At 49.2% G+C, this 25,610-nt stretch overlaps 1 protein-coding gene across 3 annotated transcripts in view; it reads right to left on the bottom strand.

Annotated features, from left to right (window-relative positions):
• Nucleotides 1-25,610, bottom strand: part of LOC140396932 (tetraspanin-15) — a 282,924-nt gene that overhangs the window by 104,804 nt on the left and 152,510 nt on the right. For all 3 annotated transcript variants that reach the window (XM_072485869.1, XM_072485868.1, XM_072485867.1), the window contains exon 5: nucleotides 14,889-15,005. In XM_072485869.1, the coding sequence (XP_072341970.1) occupies nucleotides 14,889-15,005 (117 nt within the window). The remainder of the gene's footprint in view (nucleotides 1-14,888; nucleotides 15,006-25,610) is intronic.

Genomic DNA, 25,610 nt, shown 5'->3' with positions numbered 1-25,610 from the left:
GTTCTATCATTAAAGTGGTGCATCTTTGTGTATAAATATCCATCAGACATTTCCATGTGCTTTCAGAAATGTGTGGTCTGAATTTCAGATATTTATAATTTGTTTGATTTGAAACTCAGTTTCTGAAGGGGTTTTGAAAAGGGACAGAGGCACCCGTGCTTTCAGAGAGAAATGGAAAATGTCAAAGGCAGGCAGCCAGGGTGGAACAAAAGAGAAGATACACAGAAAGAGAGAGTGGAAATGTAACGACAAAACGAAAAGAGAAAATTCCAGTGAAAGTGGATGAAAGACTTCCGGTGGGGTGGGCGAGCAGGGCGGCCGCAGCAACAAGAGCTCCCGCCGGTGGCCACGATTCGCGGCGATTTCGGGGAAATCCCTGAGTCTTCACGTGCCCCCCGACTATCGTCGGCCTTTGGGGCCGCCACGAGCAGCCAGCGGGGCCGGTTAAAAAACCGGCGAAGAACCCAGCCCGGGTGTCGGGCGGCGGGGGCTGAGGCGCCGGGCCCGGTGCGGCAGGACAGAGCAGTGGGGGCGGAGCTACGAGGAGGCCGTGGCGGCAGGCCCGAGGCTAGGGCACCATATAGGGAGGGTGCTCCACGTCGGATGGCTCCCACCTAGGAAGAAGAAAGAAGGTTGAAGCCTGGTCCCAGGTGAATGCAGGGGTGAAAGAAAGAAGATTTAAGGAAGTTTGGTAAAAGTGTTTTTTTTCTCCCCCCTTTTTTTTTCAAAAAAGAAGAATGTCAGATTGATGAAGGGCAGGAGGGTGAAGGGGGAGAGAGGAGAAAGGAAAGAAGATACAAAACAATAAGCCGCTAAAGGATGCGAAGAGCAGCGTCGAAGAAATGAGGAAACGCGGGTTCGCCGCCGAAGGAGAAGATGAGCAAAAGTGATGACAGGATGGCAGAAGCCGAACTGCAAGGCGGGGCCGCACTACTTACAGTGGAGAAGATGACCGAGGTGATGGTGGTGGAGCTGGAAAAACATTTGGTGAGGCACATGGAGGTCCTGAGGAAAGAGATGGCGGTCGTGTTGAGGTCATTGTTGGAGTAGGCAATCGGCCCGATGAGGGTGGAGGTGGCAAAGGCATCGGCCGAGGTGAGAGAGCAGGGCGAGAAGATGAAGGAGGTGGAGGAGGCCGAGTCACGACCCAGCGACCAGGTCACCTCGATGGGGGACGAGCTGCGGAGGGTGGTGGAGGTTAACAGAGGACTCCGAGCAAAGCTGGAAGACTTGGAAAACCGCTCAAGGCGGCACAATTTAAGAATTGTGGGCTTGCCCGAAGGGACCGAGGGCCCAAGGCCAACGCAATACTTCGCTAAGAAGTTGGCGGAGCTGATGGGGGAGTGTGAAAGCCCCACCCTGTACGAGCTAGACCGAGCTCATCGGACATTAAGGCCGAAGCCCAAAGTGAACGAGCCGCCAAGGGCAGTAATTATCTGCTTCCATAAGTTTTGCATGAAGGAGAAAGTATTAAGCTGGGCGAAGCAGGAGCGTGAGGTGCTGTGGGATGGTACTGCGGTTCAGATCTACCAGGACTGGACGGTGGAGTTGGCAAAAAGACGAGCGGCGTTTAGGCGAGTGAAGGCGGCTTTGTACAAGAAGGGGGTGCGATTTGGTGTGGTGTACCCGGCGAAGATGAGAGTAACATATAAAGCCAAAGACTTTTATTTTGAGACAGCGGAGGCGGCTGAGGCATTCGAGAGGGCAGAAGACTTGGGACAGACGTGAAGAGCGGAACTGGAAGAGAGACTGTGGACTGTGTTTGAGCGGCTGGAAAATGTACAAATGTTACAACTTTCTTTTTGCTGATTTGTATTGAAATTTACTTCTCTTTGCATTGTTACAGAGTTCAAGTTAATGGCGTTCTGTGTTGCGACGGTTAAATGTTATGTTCGTGAATTGTAGGGGTTGGATTGTTGGGTTTGTTTTGGTGTTTCTTTCTCTGGGACTGGGCGGAAGGGGGCGAGAGGTCTTGGCGGGGGGAGCCACCCACGCTAGCTAACTAAAGTCAGTTGGTGAACGGGGGTGAGGTGAGAGGAGGACTGCGGACGTTGGAGCCTGGATAGCAGGCTTCAATGGGCCTACGAGGCGAGCAAGAGGGGGTGGAGGGATGGATGTTGGGGGATGTTTTTGTAGGGGGGGTTCTTGAGAGGGGGCTTCTTGGGAGGGGGGGAAGGGGTTCGATGTTAACAATGGACAGGGGCGGGTCAGGCTTATGAGGCAGGGCCCGGTGGTATGGTGATGGTGGATAAGAAAGGTGGGGGGCGGGGTGAGAGAACCCCAGTAAGGATAATCACGTGGAACATGAGAGGGTTAGGAGGTCCGGTCAAGAGGTCAAGGGTGCTTGCACATCTTAAAAGTTTGAAAGCCGATGTAGCAATGCTGCAGGAGACTCACTTGAGGGTGAAGGACCAGGTGAGACTTAAAAAAGGCTGGGTTAGCCAAGTGTTTCACTCCGGATTTGATGGAAGGGCTCGAGGGGTAGCGGTGCTGGTCAGCAAAAGGGTATGCTTCCAGATGGAGAAGGTGGTGGCAGATCAGTGGGTAGATATGTGATTATGACAGGGGCGCTGGAGGGGAGATTAGTGGCGCTGTTAAGTGTATATGGTCCCAATTGGGACAATGTGGGATTCGCGAGGAACGTGTTTGGGGCTATTCCCGACTTGGACACGCATGAGCTGATTGTGGGGGGGGGGACTGGAACTTGGTGCAGGAGCCAAGGTTGGACAGAACACGGCCGCGCTCGCTGGTATCATCAGGGGGGGGCGAAGGCGCTGGCTGGGCGAATGGTGGAAATGGGAGGGGTGGACCCTTGGAGGTTCCTGCACCCAAGGAAACGGGAGTATTTATTTTTCTCAGCAGTCCAGAAGGTATACTCGCGGATCGGCTTTTTTGTGGTGGGGAAGGCTTTGCTGGCTGGAGTCAAGGGGTCGGAATACTCTGCAATTGCAGTGTCAGATCACGCTCCACATTGGGTGGATATGGTGCTGGAGAAGGGGGCAGCGCAGAGACCGGGGTGGAAACTGGATGTGGGGCTTTTGGGAAATCGAGTATTCTGTGAGAAAATTAAAAAGGTAATTAAGGAATATGTAGGTTTCAATTGTACGGGTGAGGTGTCGAAGGCAGTCGTCTGGGAGGCTCTAAAGGCGGTGGCGAGAGGTGAGGTAATTTCATTTAAGGCCAGGGTGGATAAAGAGGAGAGGTTGGAGCGGCAGAGGGTAATAAATGAGATGTTGGAGGTAGATAGGAGGTATGTAGAGGATGGGGACCCGGCAAGCTGGAAAAGAGGAAGGAACTACAGGCGAGCTTCGACCGACTGTCCACCAGGAAGGCGGTGCGCCAGCTGAGACGAGCAAGGGGTGCAGTTTATGAACATGGTTAGCAGGTCAGCTCCGGAGGGAGGCAGCGGCAAGGGAAATTCTTCAGGTGAGGGATAGGGCAGGGAAGTTGGTGGTGGCCCCAGTGCTGATTAACAAGGTTTTTGAGGAGTTTTATGAGAGGTTGTACAAGTCAGAGCCACTCGAGGGAGACCGTGAGATGCAGGAATTTCTAGATGGGTTGGAGTACCCGAGGCTAGCGGAGGGGGACAGGGCTACATTAGAAGGAGCAATAGTGGAGCAGGAGATAAAGGATGCGATTGGGAGGATGCAGTCGGGGAAGGTGGCAGGGCCGGATGGGTTTCCGGTGGAATATTATTAAAAATTTAAGGATAGGTTGGCACCCCTGATGGTGGGGATGTTTGAGGAGGCGATAGGGAAGGGGGTGTTGTCGCAAACCTTGGGGCAGGCATCGATTTCCCTGTTACTAAAAAAAGATAAGGATCCGACGGAGTGTGGGTCATATTGGCCCATATCACTTCTGAATGTGGACGTAAAAGTGTTGGCGAAGGTACTGGCGGGTAGACTGGAGGAGTGCCTCCCGAAGGTGATAGGGGAGGATCAGACGGGTTTGTGAAAGGGAGTCAGCTGTTTTCGAACATTAGGAGGGTTTTGAACGTTGTTATGGCACCGGCGGAAAGAAAGGAAACAGAGGTAGTTGTGGCACTGGACGCCGAGAAGGCGTTTGATCGGGTAGAATGGGGGTACCTGATGGCAGTGCTGGAGCGGTTTGGGATTGGACCAAGGTTTGTGAACTGGGTAAAGCTATTATATAAGGAACCGAAGGCGAGTGTCCGCACAAATAATATCAGTTCAAGATATTTCTCTCTCCACCGTGGGACGAGACAGGGATGTCCTATGTCCTCCCTGCTGTTTGCACGTGCGATTGAGCCATTGGCCATCGCATTGAGAAGTTCGGGAGCATGGAAAGGAATAGTGCGGGGGGGGATAGAGCATAGGGTGTCCTTATATGCCGATGACTTGCTGCTCTATGTGTCGGAGCCGAGTGCATCGATAGGAATATTGGAGCTACTGCGGGTATTTGGGTCTTTCTCGGGGTACAAGTTGAACCTGGGCAAGAGTGAGTACTTTGCGGTGTCTCGGCCGGGGGTGGGGGCAGGGGTAGGGGGGGCTGCCATTCCGTAGGGCAGGGACTCATTTCAGGTATCTGGGGGTGCAGGTTGCCCAGGAGTGGGGGAGGCTTCGCAGGTTCAACATCACTAGTTTGGTGGGGAGAGTGAAAGCTGATCTGGCAAGGTGGGATGGTCTTCCTCTGTCACTGGCGGGTCGGGTACAGGCGGTTAAAATGAATGTGTTGCCGCGATTCCTGTTTATTTTTCAATGCCTACCGATTTTCCTGCCAAAGTCTTTTTTCAGGGAGATTGAGGGAAGGATTACCTCATTCATATGGGGAGGGAAGGTGGCCAGAGTGGGAAAGGTGCTGCTACAGAGGGGAAGGCAGACAGGTGCTTTGGGTCTCCCGAACGTGTTGTACTACTACTGGGCGGTGAACGTGGAGAAAGTGCGGAGCTGGGTCAGAGGGGTTGATGCTCAGTGGGTCAGAATGGAGGAGAGTTTGTGCAAGGGGTCGGGGCTGAAGGTACTTGCGATAGCTCCGGGGAAATATTCAGGGAGTCCGGTAATAATAGCTTCATTGAAAATCTGGAGGCAGTTTCGCCAACACTTCGTGTTGGGTTTAGGGTCAAGGGAAATGCCGATTCGGGGGAACCACAGATTTGAGCCAGGGAGGTGGGATGGAAGTTTTCGGAAATGGGAAGAGAAGAGGATTAAGACGCTAAAAGATTTGTTTCTTCGGGGTCGGTTTTCAGGATTGAGGGAGCTGGAAGCGAAGTATTGGCTAGAGCAGGGAGAAGTGTTTAGGTACATGCAGGTTCGGGATTTTGCCAGGAAGGAGATACAGAGCTTCCCAGTGGAACCGGCCTCCACATTGCTGGAGGAGGTGTTGACGACAAGGGGACTGGAGAAGGGGGCAGTGTCAGCAGTGTACGGAGCTATTCTGGAAGAGGATAAGGCACCACTGGAAGGGATCAAAGCAAAGTGGGAGGAAGAGCTGGGAGAGGTTATAGAGGAGGGGGTCTGGTGTGAGGTGCTCCGGAGAGTGAATGCCTCCACCTCATGAGCGAGGTTGGGGCTGATACAGCTGAAGGTGGTATGTAGAGCGCACCTCACGAAGGCAAGGATGAGCCGATTTTTTGAAGGAGTAGAGGATGTGTGTGAGCGTTGCGGGGGGCGGGTGGGGGGGGGGGGAGGGGGGGGGCGGCGGGGGGGGGGCGAATCACGTTCATATGTTTTGGTCCTGTCTAAAGCTAGGGGAGTACTGGAAGGAGGTGTTTCGGATAATTTCCAAGGTGGTGCGTGTGAAACTGGACCCAGGTCCCCAGGAGGCCATATTCGGGGTGTCGGACCAGCCAGGGTTGGAAACGGGAGCGGAGGCAGGTATCATAGTCTTCGCCTCGTTGATCACCCGAAGGCGGATCCTGCTGGGATGGAGAGCAGCCTCTCCACTCAGTGCCCTGGCGTGGCGGGGGGACCTGTTGGAATACTTGACCCTTGAGAAGGTTAAGTTCGAACTAAGGGGAAGCTCGGAGGGGTTCTACAAGTCATGGGCACTATTTATTATGCACTTTCAAGAACTGGATAACATCGAACATTAGTTGGGCGGCTGTGTAGATTAAGGGTGACTACGGGTAATCCCTGATTCCTTTTTGTCATTTGTTTATGTAAACATGCGGGCTGATGTTTGGGGGTTGGGGGGTAGATGGGATCGTTGTTATTATGGGGACTGACATATCTTGCTGATTATTGTTTATTGTTGATGGATGTAAATGTGGGAGAAAATGTGAAAAAGGAGAATAAAAATATTTTTTTAAAAAGTGGATGAAGGCACAAATTGAGATGAACAGGAAGAGAGTGAGGGACAGAAAAAGCGGGACTTAAAGAGGGCAAGCGACAGAAAAATGCAACACTAAATGAAATGTTAAAAATTAGCGAATCAGAAAGAGGAGCCATGCCGTTTGACAGAAGTTTTCCCCATGCGTGTATTGACAAAAATTCAAGCAGTATTTGCAAGATTAAACTGAAATGGGACTTTGATATTTATGAAATACAGAGTGAAGAGCCTAGTCGCTTTCCACAGGATTATGTTCCAATCAAAGTGCATCAAAATGAAAGCTTGCATCTGTGGCTTTGAGTCAAATGGTCTAACTGATGTGCGTGTGTTTAAGTCATGCATTGTACACAGAGGGATATAAGTGGCCTCTTTAATTCTACCCCCTCACCCTTGTCAACTCATTTTGGATTTGAATTTCTTGGGTCTGGTGGAATAGGGGTCATTTGTCACACAGGTTTATTCATTTGCTCAACACTTAGAGAAAGTAATGAAATCATAAGATGAGAATTGAGAAGAAAGGTGCCCCGATCTACCGAGGCTTTTAATAAACATGCTTTTTAAAGAAAATGCAGACCTGTAGATCTGGTGGCCAATGAGACACCTCAGTTTGCTCAGAGAAAGCTGCTGAAATTCTGACAGGTTATCGAAGGAAGTGAGACATGAAAAACGCATGAATTTTTCATCCATTGGGCGCGCACACATGGTGGTCCTAGAAGTGGAGGTGAAACGTGTTGCAGGTCGCGATCCGCCCCAGAGCGCACTTTCACGCTGGCTGACCAATTGACGGCCATCCAGTGTGAAACACGCACTGGGAAATTTTCAACACTGCCCGGGAGGGTGGGAAGAGGGCAGGGGTCTAGACAAGAGAGGGTGCGTGTTGGCATTTCTACTGTGCTATCTCAGGAGGACAGCCACTGCAGGGCTGTCTCAGGGAGCAGCAGACATGTAGAAATAGATTATGACATAAAACTCTGTCCATAGATTACAAAAGGCACCTGTAGGTCCTCCTCTATGTACAGAGGCAGTATTGATGATTGGTTATGTTTGCAATGAGCCAAAATATCCCTGCTACTTTCCCAAAGCCTCAATTTCTGGGGATTACTGTAGCTAAGTGTGGGCAATATTTAAAAAAAGACACGGTGCCACAGATCCTTACTTTATGCATTCAACAAATCTTTTAAATCAGCTTTCAACTTTGTGACTAATGCAAAACCTTGCTGCAGCTTCATTGCACAAAAGCAGTCATTCGTATCTTTCACATGACAGCATTATCAATCAATGTTTGCATGGGCAACATATATTTATGACATTAGTGATGCTGTTAGAAACAGGCTTACTGTGTAGTGATTTGAGGGCTGGGAGTGAGTAATTCAGCAACATTTCAAATCAAGAGATGGGGGCTGTGTTCTCTGCTCCCCGACGACAGAATCGCGTTCGGCGGAGAATCTGTTTTACCGCCAAAATCGGGAGTGGCGCCAGTTTTTCAATTTTCCGCACCCTTAAAAGCGGCATATTCTTATCCACCGCCTCAGGCCATTGCCTGAGGCCCCCCCACGCGATGCTCCGTACCCGACCAGCTGAGTTCCCGTTAGCATGGGTTACGTGTGCGTGCTCACACCATTCGTGAACTCGGCATGGTGGCTGCGGACTCAGTCCGGGGCCGCCACATTCGGGAGTGGGCCGATCGGTGGGCAGGTGGGGCTTCATTCAGGGCTTGGGACACAGTGGGCGGCCGTCCGGAGCATGTGAGCGGCCGATGGAGGGCATTACTTTGGCGGTCCAGGTCCGTGGGCTGTGTCAGCCATGTGCATGCGCGGCCTCTGAACCGGAGCTATAGCTGCCTCCCTGCTAGCCCCCAGCAAAACAGGGAATTCGTGGCCATTTTACGCCAGTTTTCCTGACAAAAACACCACCGTTTTCACGCTGGCATGGGGACTTCACTCCAAAATGGAGAATCCAGCCGAGGGTCTGATTCCCATGTTAATGTTCAAGTATCCCTCAGGCCACCAGGCTGCGTTACAAATTTTTCCCTGTCGTGGGAAAAAGTGCACAGCTATTCGCCTGTCGTGTGATTCACCCTCACCCTCATGAGAGACCAGGTGAAGACTCTTGGAGTCAAACAACTCGTCTTTTATTTCAAGCTATAGCAAGAGCTATTGGCATTCCCAATCAGGACACCAGAAAAGTGCAGATTCAAGAATGGTATAGCCAGTTATACTTTGAGATTCGATTACAAGAAATTAGCATATACCAATCATTCTTCCTAGTTATCTATATCCGATCATGACTGTCGATTAAGGTCACACCATGAATAGATTTTGGGAATAATTAACCAATCACATTCAAGGTCCGTATGCTTAATTAAATTATCCAATCATCACAAAGGCACGGATGTTGTCTTGCGATTAGTGATATCGGTGGTCCGATATCTGGGGTGTAGCCATCAATCACCTTCCTCCCCTGCTGTTTACTGGCTCCTGTCGACGCATGGATGCTATCCATCAATCCCCCATGCTGCTCTCAGCAGGCATACAGGAGCCATAACAAATGGTACAGTGTCCCACATTGAAGAACAGACCTTGAGATTTAATACCTGCAAATTTCACCCCAAGAGAGCTGGCCACTCAGAGACAGAGTATGCCCATGTAATATCCATTATAATCAGCAGCTTGTTTTTACCAGTCTGAACTGTGTAACTCTGTGACTTCTCCCAGCATAATGGAACTGACATTTTTTAAGTGGTTTCAGTGTAATATCTAAGGATGCCCAAATTTCCCTCTTCACGCCCCATCATTTTGACCAACTGCAGTGCACTTAAAAGGCAAGAATAACAGTCTCCAACTATCAAAGGCACTGGGCCTTCAATAGGTTTTTGCAGCTTGAATAGGTTTTTGCAATTGAACCTGTTCAATTGTTAATAAGCATGAATGTCCTTCTTGCAAGCTTAATCTGAAGGGCTAAACACTCTCCCCTTAAACCTCAAAGTCCGATTCTCCAGGTGAGGAATGTCACTTTGCAATGAATCCTGGTCAGGAACTAGCTCAGGCTGAGGTTCACAGACCCATATTCCCCACCCAGTGCTCCCTGGTAACCTTGCTCTTGGCTGAGACTGTCCATTGAGGGGATCAGTCCTTCTGTGATCTTGTTCAGATTCTTGGTTTGATAAACAGGGAGGTAACCATAGGACAAAACAGAATTACACAGAATGCACGACAGAGAAACAAACATTTTGGCCCAGCAGTTCCACGCTGGTGTTTAACTCCACAGGAACCTCCTCTCGCCCATCTTCATCTACCTACATCAACATAACCTTCTCATCCTTCCTTCCTCATTTTGTTATCTAGATTCCCTTTAAATTAACCTCTGTCATTAATTCAACTACTCATTGTAGTAGCTAATGTCAGATTGTAACCAGTCCCTAGATAAAGATGCTTGTCCTGAAATCCAAATTGGCTTTTATGAGTGCCGTCTTATACTTATAGTTCCTAGTTTTGGTCTCTCGCACAAGTGGAATCATCGGGGATTTCTGGTGGCAACATGTAGGTGGATGTCACACATTAGGTGAGTCTACTAGAGTCTTTGAATTTTGGACTTTTATGTCCAGTCTCAGGGGCAGTTTCTGAATGAGCTGGTGTGGGAAGTCATATTAAGTCAATTATTTTTTTTCCAATTAAGGGGCAATTTAGCATGGCCAATCCACCTGCCCTGCACATCTTTGGGTTGTGAGGTGAAACCCACGCAGACACGGGGATAATGTGCAAACTCCACATGGACAGTGACCCAAGGCTGAAGTGTGGGAAATCATAAGGAGTTGGGGAATGTTGAAGTCCCTGAAGAAAGGTCTTGGAAAGAAGGGGACGAGCGAAAGTCCGCCTGTGAGTCCAGCAGGAGTGGCTCTCTGTGACCAGTTCACCTCGATGTTTGAGGAGCTGTGGCGGGTGGCGATGGTCAATAAAGGGCTCAGAGCCAAGGTGGAGGACCTGGAGAACAGGTCGAGGAGGCAGAATTTGAAGATCGTGCACCTGCCCGAGTGGGTGGAGGGCTTGAGGCCGACCGAGTACTTAGCAAAGATGTTTGTGGGCGGCACGGTGGCTTAGAACATAGAACATACAGAAGAGGCCATTCAGCCCATCGAGTCTGCACCGACCCACATTAAGCCCTCACTTCCACCCTATCCCCGTAACCCAATAACCCCTCCTACCTTTTTAGACAGTAAGGGCAATTTAGCATGGCCAATCCACCTAACCTGCACGTCTTTAGACTGTGGGAGGAAACCGGAGCACCCGGAGGAAACCCACGCAGGCACGGTGAGAACGTGCAGACTCCACACAGACAGTAACCCAGCGGGGAATCGAACTTGGGACCCTGGCGTTGTGAAGCCACAGTGCTATCCACATGTGCTACCGTGCTGCCCAATGGTGGTTAGTGGTTAGTACTGCTGCCTCACAGCTCCAGGTACCCTGGTTCAATTCCAGCTTCGGGTCTCTTAATGGGGGGGGGGTGAATTATTTACATGTGTTCTTATTGTTCCTTATGGGTGTGGTTCTTCTTTGTTTCTTGGTTCAGGAGAGATGGGGTTTTGGGCATGAGGGGCCGGATTACTGAGGATGAGGTGGGGAGGCGGAGGCTCTAGCAGGGATCACCACACTAGCAAACGATGGTTGGCTAGTGAACGGGATTTTGATTGTGGGGAAAGGGCAGCAGTAATGGGGGCCTGGTCGAACAAAGTTCCAATGGACCTGGGTGGTGTGAATGGTGGGGGGAGGGGATCGATATTGGGTGAGGTGTCTTCCAGAGGAAGTGGTTTGGGGTATTCTGGGGGGGGCGGAGGGGTGGGGTGGGGGTGACGATAACAAAAAGATCAAAAGGATGGGTCTGGCTGGATGGGCGGGGCCTGGGGCAATGGTGATGGCAGATAGGGGACGCAGGGATGGGGGTTGAGAGGAGACCCCCGGTCAAAATGGTGACGTGGAATGTGAGGTGATTAGAGGGACTGGTGAAGAGAGCGAGAGTTTTTGAGCATCTGAAAAGTTTAAAAGCTAATGTGGTGATGCTGCAAGATACCCATCTGACGGTGAAGGACCAGATGAGGCTTCGGAAAGGCTGGGTAAGGGGTACACAGTGGTTAGCACTGCTGCATCACGCACCGAGGCTCCGGGTTCAATCCCAGCTCTCGGGTCACTGTCCGGGTCTCACCCCCACAGCCCAAAGATGCACAAGCTAGGTGTAATGGCCACACTAAAATGCCCGTTAATGGGAAAAAAAAAGAATTGGAAACTCTAAATTTATATTTTAAAAAGGGTGAGCCAGATGTTTCATTCAGGGTTTGACAGTGGGGTTCAGGGATTGGCTGTATTGGTGGGTAAGCAGGTTAGGTTCCAGATGGGGACGGTGGTGGCAGATCCAGGGGGCAGGTGAGTGATTGTAATGGGCGCTCCGAAGGAGGGGGGGGGGGGAAACGGGACGGCGATATATTTCCAAGTCAGGATGGTGAGTGACTTGGAGGGGAACCTCCAGGTGATGGGGTTCCCAAGTATCTGCTGCTCTTGGTCTTCTAGATGGCAGTGATCATGGATTTGGAAGGTGCTGTTGAAGGAACCTTGGCGGGTTACTGCAGTGGACCTTGTAGCTGGTACACACGGCTGCCACTGTTCGTCGGTGGTGGAGGGTTTGAATGTTTGTGGAAGAGGAAGGATAAAGTGTCCATGGAGGGGGTTAATGCGAAGTGGGGAGAAAGGGCTGAGAGCAGTGCTGGAGGAGGTACTGTGGAGTGAGGTGATGCGGAGGGTGAATCTCATTGTGTGCAAGCTGGGGCTGTTATAGCTGAAGGTGGTGAACAGGGCACGCCTTACCAGGTCTAGGATAAGCCAGCTGTTCTGGGGGGTGGAGGATGTTTGTAAATGATTTGTGAGGGGTCCTGTGAACCATGTACATATATTGTGGGCCTGCCTGAAGCTGGAAACGTTTTGCAGGGCAGTTTTCAGCACCATTTCAGGGTCCTGCATGTTGATGCCCAGTCCCCTGAAAGCCGCATTCGGGGTTTCGGACTGGCCGGAGTTGCAGGCGGGACGGGGGCAGATATATTAGCCTTCCCCTCGCTGATTGCTCGCAGGTGGTGTTGTTGGCGTGCAGGCCAGCTTCTCCATCCTATGCCTCGGCATGGCGGGGGATCTGCTGGAATTTTTGGCCCTGGAGAAGGTGAAATTTGATCTAAGAGTTGGGAGGGGGGGTGGAGTGAAGGGTTCTACAATAGTTGGGGGTTTGCTCAGTTTGCATTTTACCATTGACTGCTGAGGGAAGGAGCGGTGGGGGGGGGGGAGAGGGGGGATGTATGGGGGAGTTTTGTGTTTGTTGTAAATTGTACAAATGGTGAAAATTTGGGATAAAAATACTTTCTTAAAAAAAAGTGGAATCATCTTTCAGACCCATTCATAATCTTAAAGACCTCTATCAGATCACACCTCTATCTTGTCTTCTCTAGAGAAAAAAGCCCAGCCTCTTCAATCTTTTCTGATAGTTCTACCCACCCAGTTCTGGTATCATCCTTGTAAAATCTTATTGCAGCTTCGCCAGTGTCTCAGCATGCATTTTCTGCTATAGCAACCAGAACTGTGCACAGTACTCCAAGTGTTGTAATAAAGAATAAGTTTTGCATAACTCCACAGTTTTTCAATTCTATCCCTCTGGAAATGAACCCCAGTGATTGATTTGTCTTTTTAAAGTCTTGCCAACCTGTATCATTGCTATGAATATTACAGCTTGCCGGGCAGCAAGGTGGCATAGAGGTTATCACTGCTGCCTCATGGCGCCAAGGACCCGAGTTCGATCCCGGCCCCGGGTCACTGTCTGTGTGGAGTTTGCACATTCTCCCCGTGTCTGCGTGGGTCTCACCCCCACAACCCCAAAAAGCTGCGCAGGGTAGGTGAATTGGCCACGCTAAATTTCCTCTTAATTGGAAAAAAAGGAATTGGGTACTCCAATGTAATTTAAAAAAAAATATTAGTCTGCCCTTCAAAAATGGGGCATAAACAGCAAGCTCCGTTGATAGCTCAGTTGATAGGTGTCATTGAGTTACACAGACCAGGAATTCTCTCAATGCAGTTAGTGGTGAGTTATTTGATCTTACCTAAGGCAAGAGAGGGAGATCTCCATTTGAACTTCCTATTGTTGATCACTGTCTTGCGCCTCCTCCTCAGATTTAATCTCCTCGGATCATTGAATGGCTGATCTGTGACTCAACTCTATATTCCTGCTGCATAGTGTGTGGATGTGATGGGCTGCATTAACACTGCCAGTGAAATGTGCTGCCCTGCTCATGTCGATTGGGCATTGGACATTTCCACCCCCCCCCCCCCCCCCCCCCCCCCCCCCCCGCCCGCCCCGCCACCAGTACCTCGTGAGCAAGGGAGGACCTATAGGAGTGAGAAAGTGTATGGGGAGCCAATACATTGTGAACGCATTGAAGAATGGTTCAAATCAGTGGCCTTTCCATTCATCCTCTTACCAATCCCTACTGAGTCTTTTGATATAATAATGCAGCTGAGATCAGAACATGTAGCAAATAAGACAAGACTAAATGATGTACTGTTGTTCCATGACAGCGTTCCCCGATGGCCCAGTGTCCGCTACAGCTCAAACCATAAATTCTTCAAGCTGTGGTGATATCTAAAAGTCAATATGCACTCATCTGAACATTACTTACACATACACCCAGGACGTGTGATCACAATGTACAAGATTAAATAACACTGACCATGTAAACCTCCCACTTTCTGAATTCAAATTAAACCCACATCTCCTGTACCAAGTAACTAAACAGGACACGCCTTATGTACTCTGGCCATATCAAATTGTTATGGGCGAGGCTTTTCAGAACCCCAAAATGTATCATGGAGTTCAACCAACCTCTCACTTTAATGGATTTGTTGCTTTTCCGAGCACACAGCTTTTTCCCTAGGTGTGGGATTACAATTATGGACACGTGGGTTTTTAAACACAAAACACTGTTTATTCCATGAACTCAACTTAATATCTTCAATAAACATTGGATCTCTTAACACCCCTTACTTCAAAGATAACTCAGAAAATATTGCAACAGTAAATAATTCCTTAAAATGTTCCTTCAAATTTCCAAGAGACTTAACACCTTTAAACAGTATCACATCAGGTTAAAGGATATATATATTTTCTGTAGAATGGCAGAGACTGTCGCAAACTGGCTTTCTACTTTTAAACTGCTCTCAGCAAAACCAGACAGGCACTTTTTAGCTGCTCTCAGCAAATCCAAACTGCAAAACTTGCAGCTCTCTGGAAACACACAGACACTGCTTTTAAACTGAAACTAAAAACCTGCAAAATGGCTGACCTGAGCTGAGCTCCACCCACTCTATGACATCACTGTTTTCTTAAAGGTACATTGTTTAAACATCCAGTTCTTAAAGGCACTCTCGCATGACAAAATACTAATGGATAAGTCCCGTCAGTAATACCATTCAGCTCCCATTAAAATGTACTTTGACAGCTCAAGGTTAAAGTAGCGAGTTTGAAATGAAAAGCTACTTTGAACTTGGACAATATATGTCGATGGTTTTCAATCCTACCTGTTTGTTCATACAGCAGGTATACGGTACTCCACAGGCCGATGGTCCTGGGGCATCACAGGCATGGTACTGATTCACATTCCAGTCCTTGTACTCATCTCCCCCACAGCATGAAAACTGTTAGCAAAAAAGAGATCCAAATTATTGCCCAGTCCGACAGAAGTGTCAATCCCAGTGATTTATTCCTTTTTGACTTTGTGGATTTGTGGGTGGGAGGAAGCAGACGGAAAACAATTGAGTTTAATCAGGTGCAGGGATTATCACTACTGATAGGCTGGAATGTTCCAAGTAATTTTCAATCCGTAAACTTTGTGTTAATCAAAGTGTAGCAGATCGGACCAATGTGAGATGTCTAAGATGAGTGTCGGCCTTGAACACTACCAGGACAGGTACAGAACGGGTTAGATACAGAGTAAAGCTCCCTCTACACTGTCCCCATCAAACACTCCCAGGACAGGTACAGCACGTGGTTAGATACAGAGTAAAGCTCCGTCTACACTGTCCCCATCACACACTCCCAGGACAGGTATAGCACGAGGTGAGATACAGAGTAAAGCTCCCTCTACACTGTCCCCATCAAACACTCCCAGGACAGGTACAGCACGAGGTTAGATACAGAGTAAAGCTCCCTCTACACTGTCCCCATCAAACACTCCCAGGACAGGTACAGCACGGAGTTAGATACAGAGTAAAGCTCTCTCGACACTGGCCCCATCAAACACTCGCAGGACCGGTACAGCACGGGGTTAGATACAGAGTAAAGCTCCCTCTACACTGTCCCCATTAAACACTCCCAGGACAGGTACAGCACGGGGTTAGATACAGAGTAAAGCTCCCTCTACACTGTCTCCATCAAACACTTCCAGGACAGGTACAGCACGGGGTTAGATACAGAGTAACACTACCCCGACATTGTCCCCATCAAACACTCCCAGGACAGGTACAGCACGGGGTTAGATACAGAGTAAAGCTCCCTCTACACTGTCCCCATCAAACACTCCCAGAACAGGTACAGTACTGGGTTAGATACAGAGTAAAGCTGCCTCTACACTGACCCCATCAAACACTCCCAGGACAGGTACAGCACGGGGTTAGATACAGGGTAAAGCTCCCTCTACACTGTCCCCATCAAACACTCCCAGCTCAGGTACAGCACAGGGTTAGATACAGAGTAAAGCTCCCTCCACACTGTCCCCATAAAACACTCCCAGGACTGGTACAGCACGGGGTGAGATACAGAGTAATGCTACCCCAACATTGTCCCTATCAAACACTCCCAGGACAGGTACAGAACGGGTTAGATACAGAGTAACACTCTCTCTACACTGTCCCCATCAAACACTCCCAGGACAGGTACAGCACGAGGTTAGATACAGAGTAAAGCTCCCTCTACACTGTCCCCATCAAACACTCCCAGGACAGGTACAGCACGGGGTTAGATGCAGAGTAAAGCTCCTTCCACACTGTCCCCATCAAACACTCCAGGACAGCTAGCACGGGGTTAGATACAGAGTAACGCTACCCTGACATTGCCCCATCAAACACTACCAGGACTGGTACAGCACGGGGTTAGATACAGAGTAAAGCTCCCTCCAAACTGGCCCCATCAAATACTCCCAGGACAGGTACAGCACGGGGTTAGATACAGAGTAAAGCTCCCTCTACACTGTCCTCATCAAACACTCCCAGGACAGGTACAGAACGGGTTAGATACAGAGTAACGCTACCCCGACATTGTCCCCATCAAACACACCCAGGACAGGTACAGAACGGGTTAGATACAGAGTAACGCTACCCCGACATTGTCTCCATCAAACACTCCCAGGACAGGTACAGAACGGGTTAGATACAGAGTAACGCTACCCCGACATTGTCCCCATCAAACACTCCCAGGACAGGTACAGAACGGATTAGATACAGAGTAACGATACCCCGACATTGTCCCCATCAAACACTCCCAGGACAGGTACAGAACGGGTTAGGTACAGAGTAACACTATCCTGACATTGTCCCCATCAAACACTCTCAGGACAGGTACAGCACGGGATTAGATGCAGAGTAAAGCTCTCTCTACACTGGCCCCATCAAACACTCCCAGGACAGGTACAGCATGGGGTTAGATACAGAGTAATGCTACATTGACATTGTCCCCATCAAACACTCCCAGGACAGGTACAGAACGGGTTAGATACAGAGTAACGCTCCCTCTACACTGTCCCCATCAAACACTTCCAGGACAGATACAGCACGGGGTTGGAAACAGAGTGAAGCTCCCTCCACACTGTCCCCATCAAATACTCCCAGGACAGGTACAGCACGGGGTTAGATACAGAGTAAAGCTCCCTCTACACTGTCCTCATCAAACACTCCCAGGACAGGTACAGAACGGGTTAGATACAGAGTAACGCTACCCCGACATTGTCTCCATCAAACACTCCCAGGACAGGTACAGCACGGGGTTAGTACAGAGTAAAGCTCCCCTCCACACTGTCCCCATCAAACACTCCCAGGGCAGGTACAGCACGGGGTTAGATACAGAGTAAACCTCCCTCAACACTGTCCCCATCAAACAGTCTCAGGACAGGTACAGCACGGGATTAGATACAGAGTTATGCTCCCTCAACACTGTCTCCATCAAACATTCTAAGGACAGGTACAGCACGGGGTTAGATACAGAATAAAGCTCCTTCTGCACTGTCCCCATCAGACACTCCCAGGACAGGAACAGCACGGGTGAAATACAGAATAAAGCTCCCTCCACACTGTACCCATCAAACACTCCCAGGACAGGGAAAGCAAGGGGTTCGATGCAGAATAAAGCTCCCTCCACACTGTATCCATCAAACACTCCCAGGACAGGGAAAGCGTGTGTTAGATACAGAGTAAAGCTCCTTTTGCACTGTTCCCATCCAATACTTTCGGGGCAGGTATAGCACGGGGCTAGATACAGAATAAAGCTCCTTCTGCACTGTCCCCATCCAACACTCTCGGGACAGGTATAGCATGGGACAGATGAAATGAAGGGGAGGAGCTATGAACTGTAATTTCCACACCCATTTCCTTATCTTTATAGTAGAACAGCAGGGTAATCCCTGCAAGCTCAACCTAAGCATGTTTAACCCCCACCAATTAACAACTACTATGTTCCAAACTGTATGAGTGACGCTTTTTCCCATTCTCCACTTGAGCCCCAAAGTGTCGAACTGTCAACTTAGAACGAATTGCTGAACATGTCCAAGGACACTGTAAGATTGCGCGTCCACGATTCTTCCTCAATTGCCTTTTTGGCAAATGATGGACATTGGAGATGCCTGGAGATTGACGTCAATTATTCTCCCGAACATATTTCTGGCTTTCCACCCAGGTTTGGGCAGGTCAGCAGGACAATCCATGGGGAAATTCCAGCCTGATCCCTTTATTGCCACGGATGCTTACAAAATGGAAATGTGATTCTGCCACCAGAATAAACATGCAGTGTGAACATAGAGGGCTGGCTGTCACAGGGTAGGAAAGCCATTCCACTTCATACTAACCCAAGCATTCAGAAACGCACAACACCAATCAACAGGCACATATTTGTGAAGTGATTCCTGCCTCTTGTGGCCTTCACCAGGAGTCTGCTTCACACTGTTAATTCTCTGGGAAATCATTTCAACTTGAATTAATAATGCAATATCAGCTACTCTTTATATATATCTTCCAATGTTTTCTTTCACATAATGGGTGATAGAATCAATATTGGCTGATGAGTTAAAAATTCCCATGAGCGTGAAGAGAAACTTTGTGAAATCAGTCCTAAATTTCCCATTTATGAGTTTGAACCCGTGTCCCCTTGTCCTAATCCCCTGAATTAAAGCCTCTCAGAAGCAGCAAGATGAAACTTGCCCTTTGTAATACTGACTTCGCAGAACAACCAGCCTTTAGAAAACTGAGAACAAAATGTTACAGACCAATCACTTGCTGTTTGGTCATCTTTGCGAAAGTGCACCACTGCCATGGAGATGGCCTTGGATTTCAAACTAAGGTAAAATTTTGAAAAATACAAGTTCAACCAAAGGCAGAAATGTTGCTCAGATGATGCATCTCGCTTTTAACTGTGAGTAATAAAGCAGCTCAAGTTATTGCTAATCTCCTGGTTAAGATACACTCCCAGTTTGGAAAGAAATCCTGTATCTGTTGCTGATTAACTGGACTGGCAATGTGCTGTCACTGACACACTGCAAGTGAGAGTAAGCTGCACACAAAAACGATTGTTGCAACAAGTGTATTGCAGATTGGAGTACAGCACACTGAGTGCTTTGATCAACATTTTACATATCTCATTGCACGCCCAGAGATCGGAGAAACGTCAAAAGGCTTGCATTTATACACCACCTTTCATAACCTTGGGGTATTTCTAAGCATTTTACATCTAATTCAGTACTATTTGAAGTGCGGTCACTGATGTAATGTCAGGAATATCGCAGACAATTTGCACAAGGTTATCTCCCACAAATGAGCACTGTGGTGAATGGAACAACTGTTAATTCACCAGTGCACTGTGATATCATGTTACTGCTGTATTGTGTTACGTTATGTGTTTAACCCTGTGGGCTCCACCTTCTCCACACACGGGTGAGCCATCGTATTTCTGTCCATGATGAGCCGTCCGGGTAAACGGGTACGAGACACCTTGCCTTTTCGACTCCAGGAGCACAGAGAGCTTCATTCACCCGGACATGGTAAGACGTTGTTCGCTCCCAATATTCCCGACGTGACAAACTATCTCCCTCACCTCTGGGTCACACTCGGTGCAAATCCAAGGGTGCACTACTGCAACCCTAGCGATCCAGGGCGCTGAGTACCCTAATTTTAAACTATATGTGCTCCCAGACCTCTGCGCTCCTCTCCTCTTAGGACTCGATTTTCAGTGCAACTTCAGGAGCCTAACTCTTAAATACGGGGGGGCCCTGCCCCCGCTCACCATATGCAGCCTCGCGACCCTAAAAATCAACCCTCTCCCCCTCTTTGCGAACCTTACTGCCGATTGTAAGCCAATAGCCACCAGAAGCAGGCGGTACAGCATGCAGGACAGGACGTTCATTAGGTCCGAGGTCCAGCGTCTCTTGCGGGAGGGGGTCATAGAGGCCAGCAATAGCTCCTGGAGAGCTCAGGTGGTGGTCGTCAAGACCGGGGAAAAGTTCCGGATGGTAGTTGATTACAGCCAGACCATTAACCGCTTTACGCAACTTGATGCGTACCCTCTTCCCCGGATTGCAGACATGGTAAATCAGATCGTGCACTACCGCGTGTTCTCTACTGTATATCACCAGTCTGCCCGGAGGACCGCCACTACACGGCGTTTGAGGTAGATGGCTGCCTATTCCTTTCCTCGGGGTCCCCTTTGGCGTCACAAACGGGGTTTTGGTGTTCCAACGAGCAATGGACCGAATAGTGGACCAGTACGGGCTGCGGGCCACGTTTCCGTACTTGGACAATGTAACCATCTGCGGCCATGATCAGCAGGACCACGGCGCCAACCTCCACCGATTTCTCCAAACCGTCCAAAAACTCAACCTCACCTACAACAAGGAGAAATGCGTTTTCCGCACAACCAGGCTAGCCATCCTCGGCTACGTCGTGGAAAACGGGGTCCTAGGGCCCGACCCTAACCGTATGCGCCCCCTCCTCCAATTCCCTCTCCCTCATTGCCCCAAGGCCCTGAAGAGGTGCCTTTGATTTTTCTCCTATTACGCCCAGTGGGTCCCCCAGTATGCGGACTATTTTTCCACTCGCAGTCGAGGCTCGCCAGGCCTTCAACTGCATCAAGGCGGACATCGCCAAAGCTGCAATGCGCGCGGTGGACGAGTCCGCCCCCTTCCAGGTGGAGAGTGATGCCTCAGAGGTCGCTCTCGCCGCCACTCTCAACCAAGCATTCGACACTCCTCGGTCAAAAAAGAAGCCCAAGCCATCGTGGAAGCCGTACGGCACTGGAGGCACTACCTCGCTGGTAGGAGGTTTACCCTCATCACCGACCAATGATCGGTTGCCTTTATGTTTGACAATACGCAGCGGGGCAAGATCAAGAATGACAAGTTCTTGAGGTGGTGGATCGAACTCTCCACCTATAACTACGATATAGTACATCGTCCTGGGAAGATCAACGAGCCCCCAGATGCCCTGTCCCGCGGCACGTGCACCAGCGCGCAAGATGACCGATTACGTGCTATCCACGATGACCTCTGCCACCCAGGGGTCACCCGGCTCGCCCACTACATCAAGGCCCGCAACCTGCCCTCCTCCATCGAGGAGGTCAAAGCTGTAACCAGAGACTGCCAAATCTGTGCGGAGTGTAAACCGCACTTCTATCGACCAGATAAGGCCCACCTGGTAAAGGCGTCCCGGCCCTTTGAACGCCTTAGAATCGATTTCAAAGGGCCCCTCCCCTCCAATAATCGCAACACGTACTTCCTGAACATCATAGACGAGTTCTCCCGTTTTCCGTTCGCCATTCCCTGCCCCGATATGACCACTCCCACAGTCATCAAAGCCCTGCATAGTGTCTTCACCCTGTTCGGTTTCCCCAGCTATGTCCACAGCGACAGGGGCTCGTCGTTCATGAGCGACGAACTGCGTCCGTACCTGCTCAGTAAGGGCATCGCCTCGAGCAGGACTACCAGCTATAACCCCAGGGGAAATGGGCGGGTGGAGAGGGAGAACGTGACGGTCTGGAAGACCGTCCTACTGACCCTACGGTCCAGGAATCTCCCGGTTTCTCACTGGCAGGAGGTCCTCCCCGATGCGCTCCACTCTATTAGGTCCCTCCTTTGCACGGCCACAAACCAGACCCCTCATGACCGCTTGTTTGTTTTCCCTAGGGGAGCTACCTCAGGGGCCTCGCTTCCGCCCTGGCTGATGACACTGGGTCCAGTCCTCCTCCGAAATCATGTTTGGAGCCATAAGACCGACCCCCTGGTAGAGAGGGTCCAGCTCCTGCACTCCAACCCACACTATGCGTATATCAGACACCCCGATGGCCGGTAGGATACCGTCTTCCTCCGGGACCTGGCGCCCGCAGGCTCCGACACCATGACCACTACTGCATCCCCCACACTAGGTCCCGTCCAACCTCCCATGTTCAGCGCCCCTACCCCTATCCAACCTCCCATGTTCAGCGCCCCTACCCCGATATGGTTCTCGCGCTCCCTCCCACCCGCTGCACAGGAATGAAGCTCCGGAAGAGCCGCTCCAGGAGTCCACGCCTGTGCCTGCTCCGGGCCCAGCTTCACAGCCACCCGAAACGACTGCACCACCAGTGCTTCGGCGGTCGCAAAGTACGATCCGGGCACCAGACCGACTGAATCTGTAAACCCGTCACCCCCGCCGGACTTCATTTTTTAAACAGGGGTGAATGTGGTGAATGGAACTACTGTTAATTCACCAGTGCACTGTGATATCATGTTACTGCTGTATTGTGTTACGTTATGTGTTTAACCCTGTATGCTCCACCTATGGGCCATTGTACGGCTTCACCCAGGGGGATATTTCGGGGCAGGTACGGGCTCGCCCATGGCTCCTCCCCTTACAGGAAGTATAAAGGCAGCTGACCTGCGGGGCCGCATTCATTGTTGTACGGTCACAGGCAGGCTCAGTTGTAAGCTGATTAAAGTGTGAGGAGTTATGTTGACCAGGATACAGGGGAGTACATGCTACTTTTCAGCAAAATTGTTCCACAGTTTCACATCTATCCAGGATGCATGAACAGCTGAATTCATCGAGGCATACCATCACTGTCAGATTTGGAGGATTAATTCAGTACTCCTTCTCTGGTACTCTTCAGTGCTCTTCACCTTTGTAAGGAGCTTGACTCCTTAGTGGCCACCCACCAGCACACTATTCAGCTGCAGACACCACTGATGACTGCTGCTAGCTATTGTGAAGTAGGACAACCAACACAGCTTCTCCCGTTACTTCCCAAATAAAATAAAGATCTTGAGACTCTTGGACATGAAGACTAGCTATCATTTCTGTCCCAGTGTGCCATCTGTAGCTATGGTTCAATACCAATGTTAAAGAGAGATTCAATTGCCAATATAGCTCATGAATACCCAACAATGAGACCGTAATTGCATTTACAACAGTACCAAATCAGCTGAACACAAAGTACTGCTTGAAGCATTTTCCTACAATCGCTGTGTAGAGTCTGACAGTCAAACCCTGATGCAGTGCTTTAAGACAGCTCTACTTCAATTTACACTACAATGTTGCTCATCACTTAACAATTCGTTCCATCCCGGACCCATTAAAAGTACAAGTGTAATAATTACACGCATTTTTTCTCTTCTCTTTTACCGAGCTTTCTGACCTTTTATTATTATCTCCTTTTGTTAAGACGTCATTCGGGGAGGATTAAAAAAGGTTTTTCGAGACGTTGCAATTTGTCCTCCCTCCCCCTCATCACACCTGCCTGGTTAAAAAGCCAAACGTTGTAGTAGGTTTTACATTTCAGGACTTGTAGGTGGCACAATGGGTGAGAATCTAATCTTTCACCTCTGGAGGCCAGTAGAGTTCCCATTGGATGAGATGAAAGACTCATTGGGCCAGAATCCACTGCACGGGAAAGATCCTTCCCCTAGCCTGGTTGTAAAAAAGTACAGAGCGGATCGAAAGAAAGGTAACAGATGAAGTTTTCTGGTCTCACCAAAGTCAATGGACATTTGAATAGCCTCTGCATTTTGCAGCTCCACCACTACCACAATGGGGTTGTAAAATTCTGCTCAATAAGCGTTTGAGAATGGATTATCAGCTAAAATAGAAAGGGTCTTTCATACATATTAACACAGTAAAAGGTTAGTCCAAGTGTGCGCCCACGAGAGATCAAAAAGGAGCTCTTCTTGTGGAGTAAAAGGCCCATGGCTGCAGGAATAACTTGACATCTGCCTTCTAGAGAAGAGAATCTGCCAACGTGGCAGTAAAGGAGGAGACAGCTAGTAGAAAAACTGGACTGGATAAAAATAGATAAAGAGTACAAATGTAAAACCTCAGCAATATTCAAAGCAAGAAATACAACTGGACCTTCACGGGTCAAAACCTATCAGTGAGTGAGGGAAAATTGGTGGAAATTGTTGAGACTCTAGATACAAACCTGCCCTCCTGCTGGGATATTGGGTTAGTGCCAGAGGGCAGAAAGATTGCAATAATTGCACCTTGTTCAAAAACAAAAAGAGAGATAAATCCAGCAATTATTTATTTATTTTTGTTTTTAAAAATAAATTTAGAGTACCCAATTCATTTTTTCCGATTAAGAGTCAATTTAGCGTGTCCAATCCACCTAGCCTGCACATCTTTGGGTCGTGGGGGGCGAAACCCACGCAAACACGTGGAGAATGTGCAAACTCCACACGGACAGTAACCCAGGGCCGGGATCAAACCTGGGACCTCAGCGCAGTGAGGCAGCAATGCTAACCACTGCGCCACCGTGCTGCCCTCAAATCCAATAATTATATCGGTCTGCCAAATGTCCACGGTAGGGAAGCTTTTGGAGTTAATAATCCTGGACAAAATAAATTGGCAGTTGGGAAAGGTTGGGTTAATAAATGTAAGTTATTAGACTTTTAATACCAGATTTTTATTGAATTCAAATTTCACCACCTGCCACATTGGGATTCGAACCAGTGACCCCAGAGCATTACCCTGGGTCTCTGAATTACTAGTCCAGTGACAATGCCGCTATGCCACCACCTCCCCCTTGTATCCCAGGTTTCCTCCCGAATAGCAGTGGGTGTATCTACACCACACGGACTGCTGCAGCTCAAGAAGTCGACTCACCACCACTTTCTCAAGGGCAATTAGCAATGGGTAATAAATGCTGGTCTAACCAGCAATGCACACATCCCATGAATGGATAAAAAAAGTGATTTCAGGTGACTGGCAAAAGAAAAAGAGATGATGTGGGGAGACATATTTTCTGCTGAGCGTTCTGATCTGGAATGCGTTACCCAAAATGGTTACGAAAGAAGGTTCATTACTAAAATGCAAAAGGTTCAATCCCGGCCCTGGGTCACTGTCCGTGTGGAGTTTGCACATTCTCCCCATGTCTGCATGGGTCTCACCACCGCCCCCCCCCAACCCAAAGATGTGCAGGGTAGGTGGATTGGCCACGCTAAATTGCCTCTTAATTGGAAAAAATAATAATTGGACACTCTAAATTTAAAAAAAAAAAGTAATTTGCAAAAGGAAATTGGATAATTTCTTGAACGGAAAAATTGGACAGGATTATGGGAAAAAGTAGGGAGAGAGACTAATAGGGCAGCAAGGCAGCACACTGGTTAGCACTATTGCTTCACGGTGCCAGGATCCCAGGTTCCATTCCCGGCCTGGGTCACTGTCTGTGCGGAGTCTGCACGTTCTCTCTGTGTCTGCGTGGATTTCCTCCGGGTGCTCCGGTTTTCTCCCACAAGTCCCAAAAGACGTGCTGTTAGGTGAATTGGACATTCTGAATTCTCTCTCAGTGTACCCGAACAGGCGCCAGAATGTGGCGACTGGGGGATATTTTCAGTAACTTAATTGCAGTGTTAATGTAAGCCTACTTGTGACAATAAAGATTATTATTATTCATTGAAAATCTCTTTCAAAGACCCAACAAGGGCATGATGGGCCAAATGGCTTCTTTTTTTCTGCTTATTCTGTGACTTAACTGATGAGTTCCCGGAATAGCAACAGCAGCCTGAGCTGTGGAGTTTC

Source organism: Scyliorhinus torazame, chromosome 20 (genome assembly GCF_047496885.1).
Source record: "Scyliorhinus torazame isolate Kashiwa2021f chromosome 20, sScyTor2.1, whole genome shotgun sequence".
Classification (NCBI taxonomy): domain Eukaryota; kingdom Metazoa; phylum Chordata; class Chondrichthyes; order Carcharhiniformes; family Scyliorhinidae; genus Scyliorhinus; species Scyliorhinus torazame.
Note: the sequence above shows the minus strand (reverse complement) of the source record. Positions and strands in the feature narration are given on the sequence as shown.